At 33.8% G+C, this 13,372-nt stretch overlaps 1 protein-coding gene across 2 annotated transcripts in view; it reads left to right on the forward strand.

Annotated features, from left to right (window-relative positions):
• The window catches only part of DMD (dystrophin), a 1,150,282-nt gene that overhangs the window by 426,839 nt on the left and 710,071 nt on the right, over positions 1 to 13,372 (forward strand). For both annotated transcript variants that reach the window (XM_072848384.1, XM_072848392.1), the window contains one exon: positions 8,879 to 8,989. In XM_072848384.1, coding sequence (XP_072704485.1) covers positions 8,879 to 8,989 — 111 coding nt within the window. The remainder of the gene's footprint in view (positions 1 to 8,878; positions 8,990 to 13,372) is intronic.

The raw sequence follows: 13,372 nt of genomic DNA on the forward strand, positions 1-13,372 counted from the left end.
TTTTTACTTTCATTGTTTCTTCTATAACATCTGCTTTACTGCAGCATTACAATGGTAAGAATACAAATTAAATAAAACCAAATATCTCTGGTATAAAATTATTAACAGTGTACAATATTAGGTACAGCAACTTTTCTGTAAATTCCACCTAAATTTAGGAAGTCAGATTACAAACAAACAAACAAGGCTACAGGGAAATTGAAAATGAATGCTTTATAATGATTTTAGAAGAGGCATTCAATTGTGTTTTCTCTGGCATGCCTGTAGAGTTTTAAATCATTGTAAACGAGTGTCTTGTATGGAGTAGCTTAGATGATCTTCAATATATTCAGAGCTGAATATATGTAGTCCTGAAAATCATGTTTTATCTCCTTTAAAAATAGAAGTTTCTGTGTCTTTTTAATTAAAATGTAGATAGATTTACCTTTCAGTTGCTTTTCTAGTGCATGAGTGTTTGTAGGTACATGCAGATGTTTTTATGTGTTTTTATGTCTCTGATTTTAAAAAGTTATATTTAGAAAACAGGATCATATTTGCATTCAGTCTTATTTTGAAACTTATTCTAATTTATTTGCTTCTAGCTTACATCAGTATAAGAATAGGATAAGATTCAGACGAATTACTGTTCCAGTTTGAATCCTAAGCTCTGTTAGCTATTAGTTGACCCTCTTGAATTATTTTTCTCCTTCCTTGCAATGTGAATAATGTAAACAATGTTTTGATGAAATAGGATACAAATCAGCATTTGTTAAAGATGTATCAGTTTAATTTCTCATCTTGTAACTATATAACTCTAATACGTAAGAAACATTTGATATTAAAGTGTGCTTTTTTTTCTGGTGTATTTGGACCCTTCCATTGTAGCTATTTTCCGTGGTGCTTCATATATCCCATGGACGCTTCTGATTTATGTGTATCCTCAGGTACAATATTGGCAATGATCACAGACTGTGTAAAAGGAAGTAATTCAGAACTTCAACAACTGAAGCAGCATAAAACTCAACCAACCTTAATTAGCACACTTTCATGGGAAAATTTCAGCTCAGTGCTTTTGCAGAACTTGTTTTTGTTCTTGAGATTTTATTGTCTGATGTCAAGTTCACCTGATTATACTATATCCACTGTGGGAAAACCAGAGTAGAGGCTGCTGAGTTTTTCCCTTTCATGTTTTTATTTTAAGATGCCAGTGGGACCTAATGAAAAAAACTTAATTAACAACTGAACAGATTTAATGCAGATACTGAAGTTCTCTGAAGTTCGATTGTGAAGTTCTTTAAAATCCTTAGAGGGAAAGGGAATAAACAATCAATTTTATTCGGATAAATATACTGGGTCATTCCTTTAGTGAATGTCCATGCCAACCAGTGGCAGAATAGGCACATACTGAATGGCCACAGCTCCTGCGGAGCCTCTGCTGGCACAGTTCTTTTGTAGAGCAGAAAACCTTTCATTCGTGTAAGATATCCTACTGTAGTGTCTGCACAGCTGGAATGGGAATCTTTCAGTCAATAATGTTGGTTTCTGGGCAGGGGTCAGTTTATCCATGCTGAGGGATTTAGCAAACTGTTCAGCAGTATGTGTTGCATTTCTAAAAGAACATATGGGAGAAATTATAATCAGAAAGTTGTTGAGGGTTTGGGAGCTCTCTGTGTTTGCTTCAAGAATTCAAATCCATTTAGAGCTTTGGTAGGAGGAATAATCTTTGGTTTAGCTGATCGGAAATTAATCTGAGGAAACAAAATTATATTTAGCTCCTTTTTTTAAATTAAATGATCAGTTTAGTTTATTCAGAAAGTTGACAGAAAGAAAGGGGAGTTAAGTATGTACTGTTCAACTTCTCCTTTGGATCATTTTTTGAATGTAAATTCTGTGTGCTTCTTACTCCACCATGTGGCACTGAGAATTTAATGCTAGAGAGCCACTGCAACCCAACTCATTTCAAGTACAACTAAAGATGCTGTATTCAGACAAAACAATCTAACAGCAACTGCACAGATAAATCAGTTCAGATTCCTCAAGGTGTAATGATGAAAAAAGCTGGAATGAGGTAAAGCCTAAAACAGTATTCCAGAAGGAAAGATTATTTGTTTGTATGCTTGATCTCATGATCCAAACTGAAGTCTCCTCAATTTCTCTAAATTTACCAAGAAAATACAGGGAATGAAGTCATCATCACAGGAATTTGCCAGTTGCTGACTTTTTTTCAAGTACTCTTTAACTGACAGGAAGAAAATAAATCTGTGCTGCAAATACTACATTTATATGACAAAATATTTTTCAGATAATTATTTGTAGCTTTGTTATTAAATAACTTCTGGTGGTAGAATCTCCACTTTGTACTTCTGCTTAGTCTGAGCAATTACATGGAGGTTTTTATATTATGGGACAGAATATTTCACTTACTGCACTTCTCACCTGTATGTGACAAATCACTTGTCTGTTGTTCTCCCTGTAGACTTATGTAAAATGCAATGTGGAGAATAAATGAACAATATTGTGTTTGTGAGGAAAGCAAAAGTAATATACTTTGCCTTTTCAGTAAACTCCTTGAGTAATTTCAGTTCTGTAGTGATAAGCACTACATGCCTGACTATTTTCTAAGTGACGATAGTTATTAAACTGTTTTTAAAATATCGTTGTGCTACATTCAAAACCAAAGTTAATGTGGTGATATAATGGCAGAGTTGTTCAGTTGTGCAATGTAATACTTGACAAGAATAATGCCATGCCTCATTGCCTTCAGACTAATATTTTGGGACAAAGAATTCACAGTTGTCTACTTAGTAAAATGTCTTGACATTAAAGGTATTTACACTTCCTTTTCCTCTGCTGGAAATTGTAAGAATTATTTTGTTCAGCCATGTGTAGATCAGTGGTCAAAGAGGGAATAGCTGATAAGCGTTATTCAGAAGTGTAAGCTCACATTTTATGTATTAAGTTTTAATATCTATGCAGATTTCTGTACTATACAGTTTCTCACACTCTACACATCTCCATAGCATCTGAACACTGCATTAACTGTGTTTTAACTGCACAAATTGCATTTGTCATGTCCAACTTATTCAGTCTTGCCTTGTCAGTCATGTTTCTATCCTCTGATGATTTGCTCTTCTCATTTGGACTCTTCAGTTAATCTTTCTTGAAGACTAGTAGTGTCTAAAACTAAGTATGCTGTTCTCATTGAGACTTGTCTGTATGTCATTCCTGCTATAACATCGTCTTCTATATGTATTATATGCTTTTATTCTTTTTTTGCAAAGGCGTGACATCATTGGCACATATTCTTTTTGTGCTTTTAAAGATCGGTACTTCAACTTAATTTTTCTAATCTTCTGGTACTCTGTTTATCCTTTCAGAGTTTTCAAAGGTAACCACTAACAGTTCTGAAATTGTTTCAGGTATGGTTTTTATGTCTGCTAGAGTCATGGTCTTTCCATTTATAAAGATTAACTTACCAGAATGCTCTCTAAATCTTTTATTTTCTCCATACATTAGGCCGAGATCTGACTCTTTAGGCATTGATAGCAATCGCGAAAATAAGCAAAAATGAGGTTAAACTGAGCACCATTCTTGAGAGCTGTTAGGCTAGCTAAGTAGTATTTAGAGACATACAAATCAGAAAACCTAATACACCAAGAAGAGCTGGCAAGCTGTTCTCTGCAACTCAGGAGAGCCAAATCTGCAAATTTGGTGTAAGCAGTCTGCAGTTTTGGTGTAAGATTTATGTGAAGGACTCATTAATTACAAAGGTAATCTAGTATAATTTGAGTTCATAATGGATTAGTATACAAAAAAGCAGAGAACAATTAGAAGCTCACCGTTTTGCCTGAATCGGGTCATATTGTCATCATCTTCTTGTGCCACTGCAGAACTCATAAGGTTGCTGTCAAGTCCAGGCCTTTTTATGCAGTAGATCTTAATGAAATCTATAGTAGAAAAGTGATCTTCTAGGCTAAATTTAGACCTTGTTTTCCTAGAACAAACAGTGGAAGAAACTTCAGGTAATGTAATTGCTTTTGCCTTTAGATCCACCACTCACTGCTGAAAGATTTACTACTCTATCTATGTAATTTTCAGTTCTTGAGAATTAAACAGTATTCAATTGCCCAGTACTAGTATTGCCTGATGTATTTTGTTGAAGGATGTGTAATATGGACAGATGAATGTGGATGTAGTAGAGGCTAGTATAACTGCTTGGTTTATTTTGTATAGCGTGTTTTGCATAGCATGTTCTGCTTAAAAACGTCTATGAGAATGGAGCAGCATATTTATTTTCTGGCACCCTCCAAACTAGGGGGGAAAGATGCTGAGCTGGGAGCAGCTTCTGGGAGCCCAGTGGGACAGAAAATGACATTACCCCTGGGCTGGGGCATGCAGCCTTCCACTGCAGGAACACCTGCGAGAGCAGGGGACAGTGCCACAGCAAGCCCTCAGGGCTTACCTACATCTACCTACCATAGATTCTGCCTATAGCTCAGGATGCTGCTGAAAGTTGCTAGGCAGGAAAGAAATCTTGTGAGGAAAGGACCAGCCCTGCAAGGTCAGAAAGAGGTATAAAAAGGTCTTTCTGTTTAATGTGTATAACCCAAGAGATCCAAGTGTCCTCTCTTTAAGGAACTGCCTGTCTCTAATGTATCACCCTGTGTTTCCATAAATCTTTGCTTTAGAATGGAAAGCCTTTCAACGTCTTTCATTAAGCTTCCCATGGAGAAAATAGAACATGTTTCACCTTGAGGATTTGGCCAGTTTTTTGTCACAGAATGAAAATAACCTTTTTGTACAGGAACAGGTTTTATAAATCAGGTTTTTAGTTAGTAAACAGGAATTTAGTGAATATTTTTCTGCAATGGACTTCAAAGAGAAAGAGAAACCAGAAGAAAAAAAAGGAAGAGGTGTGGTTAATTCTAGCAACTTTATTTTAACCTAATCACTTTGCTGTAGCAGTGTTTAATGAACTATAATTAATTATCTTTAGTGTGGTTTTTGTGGAAGTTTATAAATCAAATTGAGACTAGTAAATTGGCCACTCTCATTACAGTGCATGCCCATAGGAAATATTTTACCTATTTGTTGCTTATTCTAAGATAAAGTGACATTAGGGTTCCCTGTCCCATCTTGGAAAGTGTTAATATACGTATCACCTGTATCTTTCTTCTTCTGGATTTATCCAGCTTTTGAGAACTTATAAATTTGCTGATCTTGGTGGTGTAGTTAATACTGACTGCAAAGTAATTCCTCCCTGTGTTATGAATTTCTGGCAACTAATATACAATACAATACAATGAGGTCTGGCAACATGAAATTAAGATGTCTTGGAGGATAATGTGCACTATAATACACATCTCCTGTGACTTTGCCCCATTCCTGAAGTAACAGAACCAACAGAGTCTTCTTCCTTCTTAAGGAGCAGACAAGAGAGACGAGAGGTTTCCCCCAGTTCTGGGGTGGAAAATGGTATCCCTGACCTGCCATGAGAAAGCAGTTTCACCAGTGTGTTTTCCGGCATGTCTTTCAAACTTTTTTCAACTTGCTGATGCTACGTCAACTGGAACTCTCAGCTGTTTCTGTAGTGTAGTCTTTTCAGCATTACTCATACTAAAATCTGTGTTTGCAGATTAGATGTACAGCCCATGTAATCTTGTCTTTTCAGCCATTATTCCACAATATTATTTCTGTGTCTATTATGTTTTTGTATTTTTATCCTTTGGTTATAAATAAATCACTTATTTTTAATTAAATGCAGAAGGTTGGGGGTTTGGCTTGCTGTTTGGTTTTTTTTTCCCAAATTACTTTGCATTGCTATGATTTTGCTGATTATTGCTGATTGGCATTTCTTTGTTTTTTGTAAATATGATGACTGATTTTCTAATTATGGTAGCAGGTATTGATGGGAAGTGACGTATATTTGAGCCTTCTAGTTCAATTTTCTGTTGCAAATAATGTTACAGAGTTTGTTTCTATGGCCTGTTACCTTTTGTCTAAATACTGTTCTCAAAGCATGAGATTGCATCTAGGTTTGTGACAATTTTCAAATGAGACAAATAGTCATGTTGGTTCTTTTGGCTTTCCTTTTTCTGATTCAAGATAGGAAAGGTTTTTCCAAGAACTAGCTACACTGCCAATTCTCTGCTTTTTGCTGTCAATATAGCAAGACTCTCTGCATTTCACTGTTCATCTTTTTAAAGTTAAGACTAGTAATTGAGAGAAATAATGTATTGCATGCCCTTGGGACTAAAATCCTTTTGCTCTAGAAGTGGTCCTCATGAGAACAGGCATAATCAGTGCCTTTGGTCTTGTAAGTATAATTAGTTTATATATATATACACATACACACTTATCTTTTAGTTTATATAAATATATATATATATATATATATATATAGCAAATTCATAAATCTCCTGAAAAAAATGCCAGTGATGGAAAATGAGAATCCTTAACCTCTAGGACAGAATAATTTAAGCACAGTGGTATTTATTAGTTACATACACTACATTGTATTGCGATGTTCTTGAAATTAAATGAAGGCAGTTTTTGCTGCAAAGCTTTTGCTCTTTATCACCTACTCTGACATCAAAATACAGAACTAGAGAGAACAAACATGTTAGAGGAAAGCTCTCCTGCAGAGCAATTTAAAAAAAGTAAGATAGAAAAATCTCCATGCAATGTTCCATAATACCTAATTGCTTAAACACTACTCTTATCTGTACTGTGCTGTTCTGACCTATTCAGATAAGAACTGTTTAATTATATGCTTTCCAGAGTGACTTTGAAGTTCAGCAAGGTAAACTGGAAAATACAACCAAAAATTGGTTAATTGATGAGGTGCAGAAGCAAACAGTTGAAATACTGGATGTGATATAGTAAATTCTTCTAACATTCAGACTTGCTTCATCCTTGTATATACAGTTCTGACTTCTGAGACATCAAGAAATTATTTGGCTTCAGGAGCTAACTAATGCTGAGTCATCACCAACAATTTGGTCTGTGTGCTGCACAAACACAGAAGATAATCTTGCAATGCTAGGGCACTTCAAGGGGGAAATATTAAACTTAGACAAGGAGAAAAGAAATACTCCAAAATAAACTACTTCATAAACCTTCTCTCCTTGTATTCCATTGTCCTTTTAACTGACCGTCTTAGTTTTCTCAAAACTAAAATATCATATCTAGAAAAATTCTATTATATGCTCCAAATAGTACTGTCCATTCAGTAAATAGCCTTGACAAGGATAACTCAAAATACTTACTATTAAAAATAGAAAATGTACAATTATGATAATTTTAAATGAAAAATTTAATCTAAATTGACAGCTTTCCGTCAGTCATTTTGCTTTTACAAATGCTTTGCTTCAGAAAAATATTTTATTTCTCTAAATAATACCAGATAGTTTAGACTTTTAAATATATTTTCTCAAATTTAGTAATGACTTAATAATTTTCTGTATTTTTATGTCTTTTTCTGTTAAAATTTACTTTAATAGTTTTCCAACATAACTTGTGAAAAACTGCTTTCAATGTAATATTGTTATATACAACACATTATAATGTTATACAAGTCATTATAACCATGTATACCCCTATAAAATAGACAGCATACAGTATACATAGCTTTTTACTTAATAACATATGAAGATGTTATCAGAAATACCTATATATTACTTTTTACTTATAATCAAACTTTAAGGGATCAAATTGTAATTTTAAAAACCCTTTTCTTCATTTGCACAATTCTTATAGTCTTTTTTGAACTACACAGTTTTCACATTTTACAAGTTACTGTAGTGTAAGATAAATGCATGTGCATATATTTAAACTTATAGCTAGTCTTTAGTGTATCTGAGAAATGCTAGTGTATATGAGAAACCATAGGAAAAAAAGTTTAAATCTAAAATCACTTTTTCATGCAGGAACAATGGCCTCAAATACCTTTCCTGGGGGGGACATACCTTGTCTTTATTTCATAGGGTAATTGTTCTCAGTAGTACTTTTCTAGCAATTCTGCTAATAACAGTTTCTCATTTTCTAACAATTTAAACATAAAAATATGTGAATCGCTCTAAATTATGTTGTATCAATATACATTAGGGAAATTCTTTTCCATTACATTGCACTAGCCAACACTGCTTAAGTTAATTGTTTTGTGTAAGGTTGATTTCTGGTGAACCAACAAGGCTGATATTTTTCTTGTGATGATTTGATTGCACACTGGTTTTGCAGAAAGCGATAACCAGAAATATGTGTTAGAAAATTGATTAAGTTATTGGATTAAGTAAATGAACAACATGTCATTATGCATTTACCGTATCTACACATACTGAACATAGATTCTGGTCAGTAATATGCCACAAGTTCTATACTGTTTTAGATATAACACAACTCTGTGAGATGAAGGTGTTATACATACAGGTTGCCTTGATCAGTTTTCACTCAACTCGCCTGATGATACTGTGGAAATAACAAGAAATAAGAATAGTGAAGCAAATAACTTTTCTATTTGTATTTTTCTTTTATTTTCTATGATTAATTTTTAATTTTCTTCCCAATGATAATAGTTGCTTTCCTTCAGATAAAAGAAATCTTTTTTTTTTTTTGCCTACAATTTAATCACAATTTCCTTAGCAAGATTATGTCATTACTGTCACAATATCAGAGTTAAGTATCTTTGAGCAGGAGAAGGTTTTATTATGATCAAGAGAAACTAAACGGAATAATTTACAGGGTGGTGAACAAGTAATTCTTCGAATAATTTCCTCTAATGATCCTGTATATAGTGTAGTACTTCTGTTTAATATCTTGCAAAATCAACTGTTCCAAATAATATTAACAACATAAACATTTTCTTCAAACCCTGCTGATCACTGTCTTTGTTTTTCAATAGAAAATACAATCTGAATTAACAAGCCATGAGATTAGTTTGGAAGAAATGAAGAAACAAAACCGGGGTAAAGATGCTGCCAAAAGAGTACTTTCCCAAATTGATGTGGCACAGGTATGCAAGTATTATTTCCTCCATCTTTCCTTCACTCATGCAAACAAAAAGCATGAGTAATACTATTGCTATAGTATGAAATGTTCTTAAGGTATCACTTCTGTTTTAGCTGTTCCTTTCTAGCCAAGACATTGGAGTGCATAAAGCACACCATCCCTATCTTCTTAGTGCTCATTTTTCTATTACAGCCTTCCTAGCTAGTTGGCAACAGTTCTAGGGTATGCAAGCTGATGTAACCAACTGGTGGGGGCACTATATAAGGGGTGTTTTGAATGTGCTGTGGTTGCAAGAAATAAAACTACAGTGAGGCTTTTTGGTGTACCTTTTGAAAGTATTGGAAAATATTTACAGTTAAAACTATTTGGAAATATTTGGAAATATTTGGTAGATCTGCATTTGAAAGACAAATCTATGCTGAGCAGTGCATTGCAGTCATCAATTTAAAATGTTAGCTAATGCATTATTTCATCTAGCTTAATAGACATAGACCTGTTTGAAACTGAAGAAGACTTAAATTAACACTTAGGAAAAATACACATTTTTACCCATTAATGTGATGGGTTCTTCACTGTTTTGCTGCTTTTGGTTTTGGCATTAGTGCCAAAGTTCCCCAGGCTGCAAAACAAATTGTCAAAATTTTTTAGGAAAGACAAAGAATTTCATTATGGTATTAACAGTAAAAAGGCTATCTCTTTCTTCATCTCTGTCAAATATTTCTACGTATCTTAGCTTCAGTTTTATATTTTATTATGGATAACATTAATGCCTTTTTAACAGTTAATTAATTTGAAATGAACAAGTCAAGGGTTTGGGTTTTTTTTAATGTTTCCTCTTAACTACAGGACTAGCTTTTCTTTGTTGAGAATATTTATGTTTCGTTATTTTTCTGTCTTTCTTCACCCTAACTCACCTTCTGATGGTCTCCATGGCAGCTGTGATGTTACCCATATTTCATCAGTGAAATGCAGGCATCAGATGACTTTGTATCTAAATGTTTATAAATTCAACAGCATGCAAGGGAGCACTACTCTTTCTAGGTGCCTTTTTTTTTTTCTTAATCCATCTTTGTGCGGATATTTTTTTCTTCAAAAGGCTCCTCTAGATGACCATATGCATCAGTTTGAGTTTTGACAAATTAGTGGGGTCATTTTGAGAATCTGTTTTGCTTACATTAGATAAAATATGAACAAAAAATAGCAAATTTACATGCATAATATAAATATCAACTGCCAAAAAGCGTAAAAGCTGAACCCTTGGTTCCGAATATTTATGACTGTATTTGATTTTAGGCCAGTGTACTCTCTTGAATTCTATTCCATCATTGTGCAGTACCTTTGGTGGTAAATCACGTTTCACAAGATTTGTCTTTACTTAATTTTTTACTGAAGAGCATTCTTACTTATAAATAAATACTGCATGCATTTCTTTATTTTGTGCAAAGTAATATTTCTAATTTGACATATACTTATTCTAATATTAGTTTAATTATGGAGACAGAAAGTAAACAATTATGAAAATAAGTAATTTCAATGAGATTGTGAAACAACTGTTAAGTGACCAAATTTATCCTGGCTTTTTGGATTACTGTAGGTTGAGTTAAGTTCTGATTTTTAAGGGGAAAAGGATGATTAGCAAAACAAAAATCTATTTCTGCCATAGTGATTTAAGACCTAGTTAGTCCTACTAGGCTAAGAATTGTTACATGAAAGTGAAATCTTCTCTGAGGAAGGGCTATTTTTAGAAATTCAATAGTAAATTCTTTGCAGGAAGAAATTATACAGCAGGCAAATGACATTCTTGTTTCTTTATTACTTTCATCTGTCTTTTAAGGTAAAAACACTTGTCAGAGTAAAAAGATAGTTGACTCCCTTCCCTTGCCACATTACTAATTCCTAGTGATATTTTAACATTATTTAATGTAATAAAATATAAAAGAATGTTAAATCTCTAAAAATATTTAATTACCTGTAGTTTTGCTGTTGAATAACTACAGATCCTTTGCTTCCAAAGAAGACATTTTCCTCAAATCAAAAAGGAATGGTACTGACTTAGTTGTGGGCTTTCCTTTTCTCCCATCAGTTGTTGCTGTGCTCTTTATCTAGGCCAGCCAGGTTTGCCTACTGACTATGAAGTTTGAGTATTTCCGTCAATTCAGCTGTTGATGTGAAATAAATTCATTTTAAGCATTTAAGAATTCTCATGTTACTTCTCACCAAAGATCCATTTAGCCCAAAACCACATCTTCAGTAGTAGCCAGAAGGCAGTGCTGAGGTACAGTAAGGTGAACATTATGTGATGCTTCCCCAGTGGTTTGCAGCTGAGCAACACCTGGGTCAGAGGTATTTAAAAGCTCATGTCTAAATGCTTTCTGAAGTCTTGTAAAACGCTGGAATCCTCAACTTCATTTAAAAGCTAGTTATACAATTTAACTGAATGCTATGTGAAGCAGTCCTTCCTTTTGTTCATTTTGGTTTCCCTGTGTAAGAGTTTACCTTGTTGTCACCTTCTTCATGAATTTAGAGAAACAGTTAACAATCATTTGCTAGTCAACTTTTTGCATACCGCTAATTTTAATCCTCTTCAATTGCCTCTTTTCCAGACTGACTAGTATGTTAAATCGTACTGAGACCTTTAGATGTATAGCTGTGATTGTCCTGTCATTCTTCTCTACACATTTTCTGTTTGTATGTTTTTTGAGATAAGGTGATCAAAACAGCACACATTATTCAGGCACAATATAGATTTATACAATAACTTTTATACTCTGGCAGGTATTTTCTTTTTTGTTCTTTATGTTCCTAATCATTCCAAATATCCACTTTGCTTGTTTGGCTGCTTTTAAGTATTGAGCTGATATTTTCTTAAAACTGTCGGAGATAAATATAAGTATATAATATAACTGTTATAGTTATCTATTATAACTCAAGTGAGAGTGCTAATAGATAATTTAGGTCCCACTTGTTGTATATCAAGCCTAGTGTTTCTTTTGTGATGTGCATTACTTAATGAATTAAATATGATTTGCTTGGTTTTTTCCTACAGATGCTCAGTACTATACAATCCTTCAGTGACACTTCACAGATGGCTTTAATTTTCTCTACCATTAATACCATCATTCTCTCTCTTTTCTAGATCATTTTTAATGTATTGACCAACACAAATTATAACAGATACTGATGTGGCATTGCAAGCTCCCCACAGGACTTGGTCTTCATCAAGTTGAAGTGTCACAAGATGAAAAACTAATTAAGTATGAATTTAGTGTATGCAAACACACTGAAGAATAAGACCACTTATTTCTACCCTTTGTTTCCTATTTTTATTCAATTGTTCACTTATTTATCTAGGGAAAGACTTCCTTTCTTACCCCATTGGATCTCAATTTCATAAAGAGTATTTAATGAGGAAAGTTGTTGGAAGGAACTGCTGAAATCTGCACAGTTCTCTGTGTTACCCAGAATTGTCTTCTGCTCATGATTCCTGCCTCCTTCACAGAAGTCTGATAGATGTGGGAAACATTTTTACTAATGCCTATATATAGGCTAATTCTATTCCTTATTATAGTTTTTCTCAAGTTTGTGTAGTACAGACATCACTGTATTGGTATAAAGTGTCCAGGATTTGAAGATAAAAAAATCAAAAGTGTGTTTGCAGATGCTGAGTTCCTATTTAATTACTTATCCATTTCTTAGTGACATTCTTTTTTTTTTTTCAAACAGTAGAAAAACTTATTCTGCTAGTACTTTGCTCTGTGCTTCTAAAGATAAATTAGTTCTTATTCAAATAGATAATTAAAATGCCCTTTCTTTGCTTTATTTTTAATTATTTCCCCTCCCCCTGAGGTAGGGATCATGTGAGCAAGCAATATAATTAACGGACGAAGATAACAGATTGTGAAAATTGTGAAATTAGAAGCCATGCTTGTCATAGATTTTTCTGCCTTCAAATTACTTTCTCTTTACTCTAGGTTATGCTTTTTTAAAATGAAATAGAAAGCAATTTTATACTCTAAATCTCAGGTTTTGTGCTAGACCTACTTACTGCCCAGCTACTTTATCTGGGTTTCTTTGAGGGACTAAAAGCCATTAAACCACCGTTCACTCCCCATCCCCCAACATTTTGCACATTGGAAAATATGAAAACACTCCCTTTCTTCAGTTGATTATATGGGCTCACTGGCTGTGCAGCATCCAGTGCCCTGGATGATACAAGAATTTTTTTCCTCCTGCGAAGACCAAGATTCTCTGCTGCTGGTATTTTCCCCGAAAGTTTTAAATCCTTTAAAAAAGAAACTACTGATTGATAATGGATTCTAAGTATTCTGAAATGGGTCTAAGAGTTGGTTCAGTGTTGATTTGATTTCACATTTACTACTCACCCATG

The sequence above is a fragment of the Ciconia boyciana genome, chromosome 1, assembly GCF_034638445.1.
Source record: "Ciconia boyciana chromosome 1, ASM3463844v1, whole genome shotgun sequence".
Taxonomy (NCBI): domain Eukaryota; kingdom Metazoa; phylum Chordata; class Aves; order Ciconiiformes; family Ciconiidae; genus Ciconia; species Ciconia boyciana.